Source organism: Anarhichas minor, unplaced genomic scaffold (assembly GCF_050575085.1).
Source record: "Anarhichas minor isolate MPS153535 unplaced genomic scaffold, ASM5057508v1 ptg000055l, whole genome shotgun sequence".
Taxonomy (NCBI): domain Eukaryota; kingdom Metazoa; phylum Chordata; class Actinopteri; order Perciformes; family Anarhichadidae; genus Anarhichas; species Anarhichas minor.
Window position 1 is genome coordinate 1,312,288 of NW_027466501.1, and position 15,028 is coordinate 1,327,315.

The window sequence follows — 15,028 nt, forward strand, 5'->3', positions numbered from 1 at the left end:
TGTATTACCACCTTCAACCCAGGGCCCCAAATTCTCACGGTCACCACAAAAATTAACTCCCTTGTCCCCTCCCGAACAACTGGAGTGCAGGACACTCCACACACTTTATTACACACACACACACACACACACACAGATCCCAGTGATAGGCTTGTCTAATAAAGGTTTTATATTGCAGCTTTAATTCTGTCGTATCCCCCCTGTGGAACAATGCACAGTTTGTTTAGCACTCAGAAACAATATCCTCCATTTAATACGGAGCCTAATCTCATTAAGTCATAACCTGTGCTGCTGGACTTCTCTGTGAGGCTTCGTCCATTCAGCCGGACAGAGAGGGCGACGTCTCCCCTGCTGCAGCGTTAGTAGCAGGCCACAAATGGTCCCAACATACCATGGGTTCATGCATGTGGACAACGTTGTGCTTCTAAAGCTGCAGCAGGCAACATTTCTATAAATCATTATATATTTTAATATTATTAGATGAAAATGGAGAGAGAGAGTTACACTCTTCTTATTCCTTATCCACAAAACAGAAGTCTCCTGCACAGGTAATTACATGGAATGACATTGAATTAAATAGGTGATTTAATGTCCCAGCCATTAAATGGACATTTAATCAGATGGATGACTAATGGTGGTCTGGGCTGTCCTATCAACATTTATGTTAAAGTGTTCCCTATCCAGACAACAAGTTATAAATCCTCTCTCTCTCTCTACTCTGCTTTATCTTTGTGCATCCATATTGTTAACGGTCCTGTGCATAGCTTCTAATACGACCTGCAGCAAAACAGACAGAGGCTGACAGAGTAAGATAAAGCCATAGAAACAGTGAGGCAGTGAATGAGAGAGAAGTCAAGCGTACTAAATTAACCAGCTGACACTCAACACAGCTGAATGCTATATAAGTTATAGTCTGGCCCCTGAAGGTATGTGCCTGTATGTATGCATGTAGACGATTGTGTGTGTGTTTGTGACACTGAGGCCAACAGGTGTCACGTTTTACGTGACGTGGTTGTCGCGTGTTCAGCAGGGATCAGTGATGGCAGCAGTTGTCTCGGAGTCCTTTCACTTGGCGGCAAAAAAAAAAAAGTAACAGCAGTTGGTTTAATTAGTAGTTCACTGTCGGAATGCGACTCATTATGTGTTGACAGGGGGCTTCAGTGATACAGTTTACTGTATGCTGAGAGCTGCTCAAAGGGCACCATATAGTTCGTTTCGAGGTCTCAAAAGGATGAATTCTATCGACTTTGGTGAGCCCTTGACTTTTCCTCTACCACCTTCATGTCTCTCAACAACTATTGGATGGATTGCCTTGAAATTTAGTACAGATATCAACGATCCCCAAAGGATGAATCCCAATGATTTGGTTATCCCCTGACTTTTCCTCTAGCCACCATGAGGTTGACATTTTTAATTCAGCACCAGCATCAGGTTTTTTTGTCTGCAACATCTGCAAAACTAATGATACTCCCATTATTCTCAGCTTAAAGTTGTGGTAGACACACCTGCTTAAATATCTGCATGTTAACATTCTGAGCATGTTAGCGTGCTGACATTAGCATTTAGCTCAAAGCACGGCTGTGCCCCAGTACTGCGTCACAGAGCCGCTAGCATAGCTGTAGACTCGCCGGCTTGGTAAGACATCGTTGATTTGGGTCTGGTACAAGAGATGTCACGATACTAGAAATTTAGTAGTCAATACCAATCCCAGTGAAATTCTAGGATCCATAATACCCGCGATACAATAGTTAAAAATGAAAACGAAACAATAAATCACTTGTACTACAACATACACTCCTATTATTACAGTTTGCACACTTTGATGATCCCCCACAAGTTTCATGCCAAAATCTAAATTGTACAAGATTGCATTTGAACGCATCATGATAACGTTATCATTTACATTTGCCCAATAATAATTTTTACAAATAGAGCTTGAACGCATCATAATGTAACTCAATCCAACCTCCGTACGTTAGCTCTTAGATTCATTGTTCAGGCCAAGGAGGACTGCGCTGCCCATCGGATGCTAACAGCTAACTCTCCTCCTGCTGATTTCAACATGGATTTGTTGTTCACAATGTAGTACCAACTAGTACAATCACGCTTTCAGAATTTTGCCATCGACTTGGTACCGAAGAATCAGTTTTCCTGACATCCCTATCCAGGACTTGGGGAAACTAGTCATCAAAGTGAAAATCTAATGGTGGGTTACATTGTATGTGATACTTTTTGTATCAAAATCAAATGCTTTGTACATGATTCTTCTCCATACTGAACCATCCTAAAACATAGTTTGTTTAAAGCTGCTTGAAAGAATTATAAAGTGCTGTCATTTTTCTCTAGAACTCCCACAACCTTCAAACTAAACCCTACATAGCAGCGTACAGACACTTTCCCTCTTGTGGGTTGAACACACAGGCGTTCTGTCCCTGGAGGAACGCATCGCTTCATTTAAAAGGACAGCAGTAATCACATCTACGGTTAAAAATCACTTTGTGTTGGTGTAACTGTAGTCCGCGAACACATCCCTCCTCTCAAGGATTCAGGTTAAATCAGCCCCAGGAGTCCTGTAATCCAACACTGTGCTATTCATTAGTGTTCAGCTGGGACCGGCTCACTTATCCCAACACTAATAACACAAAATCGGCCTTGCAGCGTCCCAATCCCCCCAAAAAACTGCCATCCAGGGCTGCTGCTGCATGTAGTTAAAGAAATCATAACTAGATTTCAATGCAGTTGCTAGAGTTTTGAATACATATTTCCAAGCTTGACAAACTGCAGTGGACCAGCTAGCTATATTTATTTGCCCATAAATCTACATTTGATTGAAAGCAACACGTTCATGCCCCCTCTTTCTGGGTTGTTGAAGGCCTTCTCGGAAACACAAGAAATTGGTAACCAAAGAAGTGCAAAGGTCAAGGCCAAGTGGATACGGCAGAACGGTAAATTTCAACACTTCATCAAAATAATGACTGCTGGACTGAGCGGAGCGTGATAGATTGATGTAAGAGAATCTGAGGGGACACACTAGCCTGTCTGCAGGCTGAGAACAAAAGGTTGCAGTTTCCTGACCCTTGCCTTTATGATCTTTATCCACGTTTTTTGTGCGAGCGCCGGCTTAAACATGTAATCCTTGCAGTCACTGCTTCACAATAAAAGACACCGTGTATTTCACCAGTTGAATGCTTTTAATGTGGAATATCAACTGTAGGAAATGTGAGGCTGATAAGGTAGGCAATTTGAAACTAGTGCGTGAATGGCGGAGTCCGCCACCAACAAGACAAAATACTATATCTAGAAAGGTAATTTCAGAATTACATTAAATTCCTATTGTAGGAGAAATGTCGATCATAAACTGTGTTGCACATTCCATTTGTGAAAATATAACATATAACCTGAAGTAATCCCATTACTAGCTCAGAAAGATCAACAATGATATTTTTGGTATCATTGACAATCTCATCTGTGTTTTTCTTTTTGTCAGTCAAGGATTTGAACCACCCTCTACATCCTTTAATGACCAACTCATCAGATCAGATCAAAAGTCCTTTGTCCTGATGTTTTTTTATTTTTATTTAACATCCACCTTGTTGACAACTGAGAGCCGTAATACATGTTTATGAGTGGGTCTCTTGTAGTCAGGGACTGCCACTTTAGTAAGAGTGAAGCTTGTAGTGAGAGTATCAGGTGTCTGGCTGACACACATCCTCATTTGGCTTCATCATTCAGTCATACTCACTCATGCCAATACACAGAGGATCGTTTGAAATGGGCTGAAGCATATTTTGTTCCATATTTATAAGGATAAACCAGTCTTTTGCTCCACCGGTTTTCCCTTTACTCCGGCATCGAAGACAGGTGTGTGAATGTGTGACGCCGTCGCGGAGCATTGTTGGAAAACTGCATGCCTGTTGACCTTTCCTACATGAATAAAACATCCATACAAATGTCTTGACGCCGCCGCAGTCACCTAAGCCTTTAATGTCAGGTCTCTGCAGCCTCCCGGGGAAATCTGATAAAGCAGAAAGAGTGCAGATGGGTGGAATAATGCAGTGATTCAGCTGTGAGCTTTATGCATGGACAGTCCCCGCAGCGGCGGAGTCCCGTTCCCATCCGCTGGGCTCTTAAAGCCTCTCTGCTCCTGGCTCTCGGCCTGTCTCGTCTCCTCGTTCCACCGCTTTCCTCCAGTGACTCATAGCCGCTGTTTAGCTCTGATCACTAGTCCACCGCTGCTTTAGAGACGTGGAACTTGCCAGGAGGTCTTTGGACTCCCTGGCAGCCACTGTATACTTCTAATAACTAACACGGAACAAATTAATAAAAGTTCCCGCAGTTGCATGATTAATACCAGGTCCAGTTGATCTTCTTTAGAGCTTTTTACCAGCGTTGTGAGAAGCTAAAGATAATCTAAGAGTTAGAGCTTTCTCCTTGCATGGTACTCAGTTTGACTACTTTCCTATTAACGTTCTCTGTGCCTCTTCACTGACTCAACCTGCTCGGACACAGTGGTTGGCTTGAAGGTGTAATCCATCCCTTTAGAAAAAAGGAACTTGGCTAGCTCGCTCCTGTGAGTGCGGCTTCACTTAGTGTTTCAAAGACACTTTTACTTAACAGTCACATCAGGATGCATCGACCGACTCACCTCAATAAAGGGCGACTGTTGTCTAAGTCGGTCCATCTATATTTGTGTAGATGTTTCTAATGCATCTTAATGCATTTCCACTCTTTGATTATGCGGTGCTAATGCATAAAAGTACAATCAAAATCCATTTCAATCAGAGTTTCCCATATTTTAGACCAAAGAAATCTCCCAAATACATTTTCCTTTTTCAAATGGAAATTCTGTTCTCGAAAGCTCTCTAAAATCACATTGAAACAACAGGTGATCCTTTGGTTTCTGTGTGTGTGTGTGTGTGTGTGTGTGTTGCGGTGGTTTGCCAAGGGCAAATTAGATTAAAATCCGTCACAGTGTGATGTTAATGAAGCCATTATTGACGCAACAACGCCACAGTCAACTCCATTCTTCACTCTTTCCCCTTTCGCTGCACTTTCATTCATCTCTGTCATCAGTCTTCCCTCCTTTGTGCGAACGTGAATCATCAACTACACTGAATTTATAGATGGCAGTGTGAGTGAACGCTGGGAAACCAGGCTTTAAATAAGCTCCTAAATGTATTGGTGTGTTCTTCTACATCATTTTGTAGTCAAGTCCTTGTTTTCATACATTTTATTTTTGTGAAATGTTTCTTCTTTCTTTTTACTCTCTCTTCCCTCCTGTCTTCTTTCTTCAGTCCTTGTTGCTTTTCACCATCCATTAATATCACACAGACATGAAAGAGGATAGCGAGCTGAAGTGTCAGTCATAATTGTCCCTTTATGATATATTAGTCTAGTATTTGTCCTTCCGGTCAGTACAGAGGGGCAAAATAGGACTCATGTGCCCTAGACTCAATTTCTCATTTCCGTTACTTACACATTACAATTTCTTACTTCCAAAATGTGTTTTCTGTTAAGGAAGCACTCTTAACTTCCCAAGGTGAACAATGACCCTCCATATCCATTAATCACCAAGACATGGGCCTCTGCTCAGACCTTTAAAGACCCATAGGTAGTCAGTTTTTAGCTCTCCATGCATATATATTTCACTTTTAGCGTCAGTCTCTTTTGGGAAAGAAGCAACAGTGAGTTAAACAAGTGTGAAGCGCAGCCACTAAATCCCCCCCACCCCCCCTCCGGGTGGGTGCATCTGTGCATCTGTGTTGAATATTCGATGCAGAACATTTTACAGATGATACGTTTTCAACATGGATGCGCTGCGTTTCGTGTCTTCAAGAGTTCAACAACACATAGTTTAATGAAAATGAGGGATTTTTGAACATTTTAATCCCAGCTGTTGTAAACAATAGGATTACACTGTGTTCGTCCGTGCCGCATGGAAAGACCTAATGCAGTAGATATGGTGGTAATTGTCCATGACCTAAATCTGACTCATCACGGGGCTTTCATCTCCTCGCAGGATAGGTGTTTGTTATTTTTCTGTGCGCAGCGAAAGATCAATAGAGGGTAGCTCAGCAACAAGCTTTGTCAGATTACATATGTTGTGCCTGTCTGTACCACTTCTGATCCCGCTGATCGCATGAAATAGGCCATGGTTTGCACTTTAAGTGCTTTACAGTATTACTATTAATACCCATCGCATGCGTATAGGCTTCACATCTGGCTGCAAAAAGCCTCATTTTCATATTCCACGCATGACGCGCAATGTTTGGAGTATGTGTGAACTTGATGGGAATTCAATCTGGGCAGGCTTGTTAATGTTGGGATACTTTTGGGTGGACAGCTATCCCACCAGCAGGCAACACTTGATGGTGTTGCTGACAGAGATACACCATGTGAGTGTTTTATTGTACAAACGAAAGAGAGACTTAAGTAGAAATAGCACGAGGGAGAGAGAGAGTTGTGCATCGATGAGGGCAAAGACTGAGATTTCATAAACTGGCTGACCCCCCAAAACACCAGAGAATACAGGCAATAAGACGTGAGGCCTCGGCAGGAGGAATGGTAGAACTGATCCGAACACTCAGTGTGTCTTAAAGTTAACGTGTGCCGCAAGCATTTTATCCAAACGTGAGTTTTAGGCTAACGATATTTCTGGAAGTTATGCTAAAACATTTTGACTGTATGCAGCTTGTGCTATCGTGGAATGTGGATAAATCAGTGCCTTCGCAGAACATTAGCTTGCTAACAGCTAACTTCATCGTTCATCATCGTTTTAGTCATCAGCTGCTCCCCCTGGTGGACCTATGGTGCTAAAATCATCCTTTGACATGCTGGAATCTGATGTTCTTAGCTAGCTACAGACATTTTGTTAGCGTTTCACCCCTTTTGTTGCTTATTGTGTGGCCGACTTCATACATCATTGTATCCTCTACTCTCCCTGTGTGAAAATAACTACTATGAAAAACATAGGTTTCTGTGAGTGTGCGTGTTGAGAAAAATGATGTTAATGGTGTAGGTTTCCTGCTGCACTCGATATTTGTACCCTGTGTGTGCGTGTTTCTTCTTGGGGCACCAAAGGTTAGTGTTCAGTTTCTGCTACCAGGCGGAAACCTGTGTGTGCTGCACACAAATCATTGTCCACCATTGAATAAAAGCTCTGTGGCTGTAGAGGGAATCAAGTTGCTACATGTGCAGCAGCAGCTGAAAGAATGCCCTGAACTGTCAATGACTCAGAATCAGGCGGCAACGCAGAAGTGTCTTAACACTTCTTTTCTCATTTTTTCTACTCTCCAGCAGGGGGCGACTCCTCCGGTTGCAAAAAGAAGTCCGATTGTATTGAAGTCTATGAGAAAATGACCCTACTTCTCTCTTGATTCATTCCCTCAGTAACACAACGCAACACAATTTCAACAGAATGACATCATACATAATGGTGTCACTTTTGAGTCGGTCTATTTCCAGGCAGGCTAGGTAGTCGTAGTGAAATGTATCCGCTGAATGACAGGAAAAGCCTGCCGCTCATCACATGGCAGCTGGTCATGGTGTCACCTGTCGGTCTGCGCATTTGTGTGTGTTTTTTGGAAATGCAAAACGACACTAAGAACCTTTCTTTCACTCTCTCGTCTGTAGTTGCAGCAGCAGAGCCGCTGGTCCGAGGCCTGAGGAAACTCCCCGAAGACATCGACTGGTCGTACTCAGGTGTGTAGCAGCTGTTTGCTGCTTTTCTGATTTCCATTTGCAATTTTAGAAGATATTCAACTGACGTGTGGGTGGTGACATGGGTAGTGTGCCACCTGGATAACAAGGATTTGACAGGAAGTGGATTTTTTTGGGTGCGCAAGAGCATTTGTTAAAAGGTGGTAACAGGCAAATTATTTATACTAAAGTTATAATACAATTTACAGCTTGTATCTGTAAGCACTAGTGTAAGTGGTGTTAGCATCTTAATATTTAAGTCATCTGTTACCAGGGCATCTTACATGTACTGTACTGTACTGTATCTAAGAGATGTGTTTTACAAGTACAAATTTCAGTTTTTTATTAAAATGACATAACATTTCCTCCATACGTATCTATATATCATACATCAATAATGAAACTAATATAGGAATAATGAAACATAAGCATAAGATCAACACGGTGCGGTACACTTGCAAACACACAGGAACTAATTGAAAACTCCATCGATCAACCATCAATTTCCAGTTTCAATTGGAAAGTCCCAAAGATCAAGTTTCCCTCTGCTTACTTTTCAAAATATACAGACATTTCCTTAAAGAGACAACAGGGGACAGTTCCATCATACTGGTAAATATCACACGATTCAAAGGAATTATCTGTTAACGTCTCCTGTGAGAGCCTTGATCTGCCTGGACCATATGGTTAGATGGCATCAGCTAACTCAGCGCGAAGCCCCCGCCGTGCTAAACTGTGGTCCAACAGAAACAAAGAGTGGCCACAGACGGACCACAATGATCCCAGAGGGGGAGATTAGCTATTAATGGTCGGTGGGGGAATTAGGAAGAACGATCAGGCTCAACAGGTCATCAGTGGGCTGAATGCAGAGCTATTGAACTTATTAACCTGCACCCCAAATGGATTGCTGGTGATAATCGACACAGGTCGTTTGAAGCTCATAATACTGTATGATACGGGCAATGTCTAAGTCGCAGAGCCAGCATTCGCTCAAGGATTTAAAAACCATGTCAAAACCTGATTCAGGACAATGACTGCAGTGCTTGCAACATTTTCGACATGGATGTTTGGTTTATGTGCGGTGAAATGATGAGGCTTTAATGGTAGATGAATCGTCATCATACAGATTACTTGTATTTATGTAAGTGAAAACTACGAGTCAAAATAAATACCATAGCACACACTTTGTCAGCTGTTTGTTGCCGTAGAATGTCTATAAGAAGCGGACGTAGTCACCGTGACATCACCCATGACCGTCATTTTGAAGCCTCGAGTTCGGCATTTTGGCCTTCGCCATCGTGGTTGGTGGCCCTCACCATCAAGCTCTCAGGAAGATCGTCGAATTTTGAAACAAATTTTACACAGTGGCCCCAAAAATACTTTTTATTCCATAGACTTACATTGGGAAATAGACGTCTGTAACTCAGCGGACCATTTATTTTTGAGGTAAATCAACTTCCCGGTACAAACACATGATTAGCCCTCATGAAAACAATTAGGGTTAGGGTTACCGATTTGTTGAACTACAACAAAAGCATCCGCATTAACTTATGAATTGCGTTTAATATGAAACCTGGCCCTGAGCCATGTTTTAGGCACACACCAAGTACAGCCATAAGGTTTTATTTGTCCAGCTTGTTTCTACTCGTATTTGTCAAACGAGCATGAATATCAATAGATGCACATGTATTTTCATCTTGCAGATTGTTCCCTCTGTCAAATCTTGACAATCAATTCCCAGGCAGGAACGTACACCCGGCCTGACAAAGTGTAATAGGTTTTTCTTTGTGTGATACACTGAAATGATCAGTGTGATGAAAAAGCCTGTCGGCAATGGAAAAGAAGCGGAGACGCCCCCCCCCCCCCCTTTCTTTCCCCTCCTTGCTTCCCTTACTTCCATTTGTATTCCTACTTTTTGTCTCTTGACCCGTCTTTCTTCCTCTGATTCTTTCTTTCCTGCTCTACACTTATCGTTTCCCTCTCCGTTGGGTTTTGAAGTTCATCATCACAACTGAAGGCGACTCGGTGGCAGTTCATTTGGATCCACTGTAACCGGAGCCGTGTGTGTGCACACGTGTGCGTGCACAACCTTGTTTTTCTGACCGGCTCTGTTTCTTGCCTTGTGCTGTGCACTGAGTCGTGAGTAAAATCATTAACATGTGAAAGGAACACACTTCATTGTGAGGCACTGTGCACAGCTTTTTAGTTGGGTCAGAAGTAGGAGGAGGAGGAGGAGGGGGGAGTGAGTGAAGGACGGTTGAAGAGAAAGAAGAACTCAGCTGAAAGGAAAAGAGAGGCAGAGGAGGGACATTTTTCATTTTTCATCAATCAAACCATGGTTGTTTGGTTTGATTCTTATCCAAAAAGTCTACATACATAGGTTTTTTGCTTAGTGAGGACTTACCAGTCCAGCCTTTTGTTTTTTACCACAACAAGCCAGTCTGTTCTGTGTTCTGTCATCCACGCACAGTTAATTAAGAAATATTAGTTTTTCAAATTAGAGAATAGATTTGTACGAGGATTCAGTAACAAACACAAGATATAAAGTCAACTTGTGTGAAGCTATTAAAGAAAAGTGATTCAAGTTCAAAACGATGATCTTTAGCAATCGAGTTACTTGAGTTTCCAGAGGAATCATTTCAACCCTAATCCAAGTCCGACATTTACGCTCTTTTTGGTTCTGTTTTGGTTCTCCACCAGCTCCTGAGGGAAATGCTAAATGCTCCACTATGTTCACCAGCTAGCTGCTAACTTCTATCTGTTTGGCGCTGGGCAGGTATAGCGTACTGTTGGTTCATCTTTTTTTTTTTTGTTGTTGCTGAAAACAGCTGCCTGATGTAATACAAGTTGAACGTGAACCACATCGGTAAAGTTGCTCTCTGTAAAACCAAAGCAAGGGGCTAAAAGACACTAAAGTGCTCTGTATAGCTTAGAGGAACTGCACAGTTCTGTGGAAATCTTTCATGGGTCCGTCACTGCAAGAGACCCTTTTCCTTTCATCCTTTGTTAATAAAAATATATATATTAAAGCAGCTTTAAAAAAGACTATATTGATTTGATTAAGTTTGGATTTGATGCAGATTTAAATGATATAAATCTCATCAGTTACGTCTGTGGCAGCTTGGTTTCTTCATCTTTTTTAAGCCCTTGATAGCTTTAAAATATATTTATACGTATTAACGTTAAACATGCAGCTACACTGTGTATGTTTGTGCACAACAGCATCCTCCTCCTCCATGTTGTTCTCGCCATTCCTCTGTGCTTTGTCTCCAAGGGGTCCCTGAGATCCTCCTGCCTGGAGGACACCCCCCAGGGCCCCATCTGTTATGTGTGCGTTTGTGTGCAAGTGGGTGTTTGGGTGAAATTTGTGCGCTCTGATAAACCAGAGTTTCTACTTCCAGGGAAATGCAATGGGATGCAATACATTTTTCAAAAGTTACTGTAAAAAAACAAGACTACGAGTTCCTACAAAAATATTATAGTGACTATACTATACTTGTTTTTGAAACATTATATTTCTTTGTAAACTATCAGAACAGCTGAAATATCATGTTATACTGTGCATAGAAGATGGACCTTAATTGTTTCCTATTGTTAGAGCAGCAATGACGGGGAAAGACAAACGGAATGTGAAAGAATCATGATGCTGGATTCATTAATAATTCATTAAGCTTGACCTTTTTTCCTCCATCTCTGTATCGGTGTCTCTGCCCAGCATGACTCCTACAAAATGACATTCCCCTCCAGCTAAACTGCATTCTCAGTTATGTTTAGAGGGAAACATATTCTCTCCTGGATTACGGTCGCAGTTTTAAACACGTGATTAACGCTGCAAATTGAAACATAGCAAAAATAAACTACTTGGTTAGGTTAAGAAAAACCTCACGATTTGGCTCAAAATAAGAACGGTTGTTACGTTGTTTAAGTTCAGGATGTAAATGAAAATATGTTAACGTATACTTTCAATTAGACTCGAGACACGAACAGCGGCCCCCCATGGTTGAAATTTACACAGACTATGATTGAAAATTTGTGATCCATCAAAAACAAACGAGAAAATACGTTTCCATCTCAACTTAATTGACAATGCAGTTTTGTTGGTTGTAAATGTAATTTTTAGGAGACCAGGCTGCTCTGCCTTCCTCTCCCTCTCTGTGTGTGTCTCCTCTCTTCCTGATCCAACTAAGTCTTACCCAGGGGCGATGCAGGCTTCAATACTCCCCTGTTGCTTTATCTGGGGAACACACGCACACACACACACACACACATAGATTTCTAAAATGAAGACTTCCTGTCCACATAAGTTCATAGCATTCTGTTCTAAAACCATTTCTGCATGTTCTAAACGATCTGATTGATGAGAGAAGTGCACCGTGTTCACATTAAGAATCAGATCACACTCTCGGTTAAATAGTGCAGCCCAGAAAAACACCATGTATATCTGGCCGTCATTAGTGCAGCAGAATCAGTGGGGTTGGACTAATAAGGACAGCATGAGCGGCTGCGTGACGGCTCCATCTCTCCAAACCCCAGAAGAATTCTTTATGTAAAATTTACACGTATCATGGCGATGCTAATTTTGGATCAGTGTGCGGGTGCGAACGCTCATCTTACATTCATTCATTCGCTGGTATGTAAATATGTGACTGTCACCAATGTAAAAAAAAATAAAAATAAAGAAGGTTGTGTTGTCCAGAGCAACATTAGCACTGCATGAAAAAACTAAAACGCAGCCATCTCATTTATTTCAACAAAATAAATCGGTGGAGCCAGGCTCAGCACACTGCGTTGCCCATCATATAAAGAGCAGATTCCTGGTAGATGACTTTGTCACGTGAACATCTTGTCGTTGAGATACAGGATTATTATTAGTTATAACTTCCACAGCCTCATCGTATTGCACTCCGCTGTGCAGTGTTCTTTCTGTGTCCGTTAAGCCTTCAAACCCGTGGATTAATTACTCGAAGTGGCCTTTCTGGATCATGTTTTATCTTCTCCGTGGTACCTAAAGCAACAGCCCCCTCCCCACACAGACCCATTATTTATTTATACTGACGCAGTGCTGTTTTTTTATACATATAAAGGCCAGCTTAAGTCTTTCTGTCAACTATGTGATGAAAGGACTACCAACCAATGTATGCATACTGTATGAAAAGTAGCCTAATTACAGATGATTAGCATAATCCTGACAGTGAGAAAATATGGTAGAGATGTAACTAAACCTGGAGACCTTTAAAGCTGCTCCAATCAGTGTTTTTATATACAACCCTTTTCCTGTCAAACATTATGACACATTAGTTAATGCAGACTTGTGAGTTTTGTTGGCTTGTTTTTAAAATAATGGCTGAGAAAAAAAATATGTACAGTATCTTACTCTCCAGGACTGCGAGTGTATTTTGGGAAAGTTAACATTAACTAATGCCATCCCTCTAATAGTTTAGCCTTCGCCGATATTGTAGCTTGCTAGAGCATCGAATACCAGTTCATCAACCCAACTGTATCCGATATTGATTCTGTTCTATTTTGCCTCCAGCTAACACCGTGACATAATCATGACATCGTCTGTGAAAGGGTCTACATTAATAATGGATCATATGATTCATGTAAAAGGTGTGGCTCTCATTGTTTTGGTTCACTCTCTCCACTGATGATCTTTGGTTCCACCAATAGCAGGCAAATGTTTTCAGTTAATACGCTCTGTGTGCTACCTACCCATCAACTAGCTGACATATTTAGTGACAGTACAGTACCAAGCAGTTTGTTTGAGTGGATCTTTGTCTCTGGTAATTGGTTGGAAGCCCTAAACCTACATTTATTTAGATCCTTGTAAGTACGCATCACCATGTCTTTGTTGTTTTTATTATCATCATTTTCTTAAGTAGGTCTTAGCGTCCCCTGAGGGTCTTAAAGCTGCTGTAGAGGCTTTTCCGCGATAACGAGAAGCCCTGATTCCAGTTGTCGGTCTCTAAACCAACTGGCTGTTCCTCCTCTCTCATCTCATGTTGTCCGTTGTCTCTTTTTCCGTGTACATGCATGTGTTCACCACCCACTGTGATCTCAAGTTCTGTCTTAGTCACCAAATACTTGAGGCTGGCTTCTCTTCTGCTCCAGTTGTTGCTCAGTCTGTGTGGCTGCTCGCTGAGCCTTGTGGGAGACATGAGGTAACGATGCCGAGGTGCGTACGTGGCAATTCCTTTATTCACAAACAAGCACTCTCTGTCCCCCGTTCTCGTTCCTTGTTTCCATGTGTGGCTGGGTTAATGAGTTCAGTGGCAATGATTTCGGTAACAAAACTTGTACATGTACGCATATGCAGGAGTAATCTCATTGGCTAAGGCAAACCTCAGTGGTCGGAGCCAAACGACACATTTGTTGTTTGAAGTTGCTGTGAGAAATTTTAAACTGGTTATGAAACAGTCTCAGTGTAATACTGATGCCTCTATATATGTTACAAGAGTATATGATGACAAAAGTTAAACAGACCATCAGTAAGAAAATCGACTATTTCTAAATATTATGTTATTCTTAATGCTCGTCTCTGGTGCCACCGGGTCGGACTCCGTCCGAAATCATGGCTCACCAGAAACTCTCTCAGCTCAGACTCCAGCAGGGCCTCCAGCGGAGGCCCCTCCCACCGGTGCCGACACCACCCTCCTGAAGGCCTATAGGCTGTATCGCTGGGCCCGATGGAGGGAATAGAGGCTTCCAGAACCAGGACTGTGCAGGGCAGACTGTCGGAACCTGCTGCAGTAAAATAAAGGTTTACTAAAGGGACTCTAGCGCTCGGAAACTTTACCACTTTTTTCTTTTTGGAACCGCCAAAATCCACACAAAATGTAAATCCTCTTGGTAGCTTTAATTTAGTTTTGTCATAATTTCAGTTTTATATTCTAGCTAACATTCACTGTGAATGTTTAGATAAACAGTAAATCAGTTCAGAGAGCCAGTCTGCCATTGTTTAATATTTAATATTTATTTCATGCAGAGAGTCTCGTCCCGGTCGGCTCTCGCTCCAGAGACCTTTTTCATATTCACACGTCTAGACGGAGCCGTCAGAGATCACATCAACGGCATAAGGGTGCTGTGACATACCCCAAGTTTTTTCTTTTTTCTAATCTGACAGGTCTGATTGCCAGATATGCTGGCTGCAGATGTATGTGGCAGTTCATCATTAACATAGTAGATCTCGCTGGATGAATGATGTGTGTGTGTGTGTGTGTGTGTGTAGTCCTCTCTCTGCCATTCATAATGGATTAATTTAGTAGCTTAGATCTTGTCAGCCTTAGGCTCACTCCTTTATGTCAGTCAGTCAGTCAGTCAGTGTGTGTGT

General features: G+C 41.9%; 1 protein-coding gene across 1 annotated transcript in view; it reads left to right on the forward strand.

Moving 5' to 3' along the window:
* Positions 1-15,028, forward strand: part of ptprz1b (protein tyrosine phosphatase receptor type Z1b) — a 132,737-nt gene that overhangs the window by 10,841 nt on the left and 106,868 nt on the right. Inside the window, exon 2 of the mRNA XM_076075980.1 lies at positions 7,633-7,701. Coding sequence (XP_075932095.1) covers positions 7,633-7,701 — 69 coding nt within the window. The remainder of the gene's footprint in view (positions 1-7,632; positions 7,702-15,028) is intronic.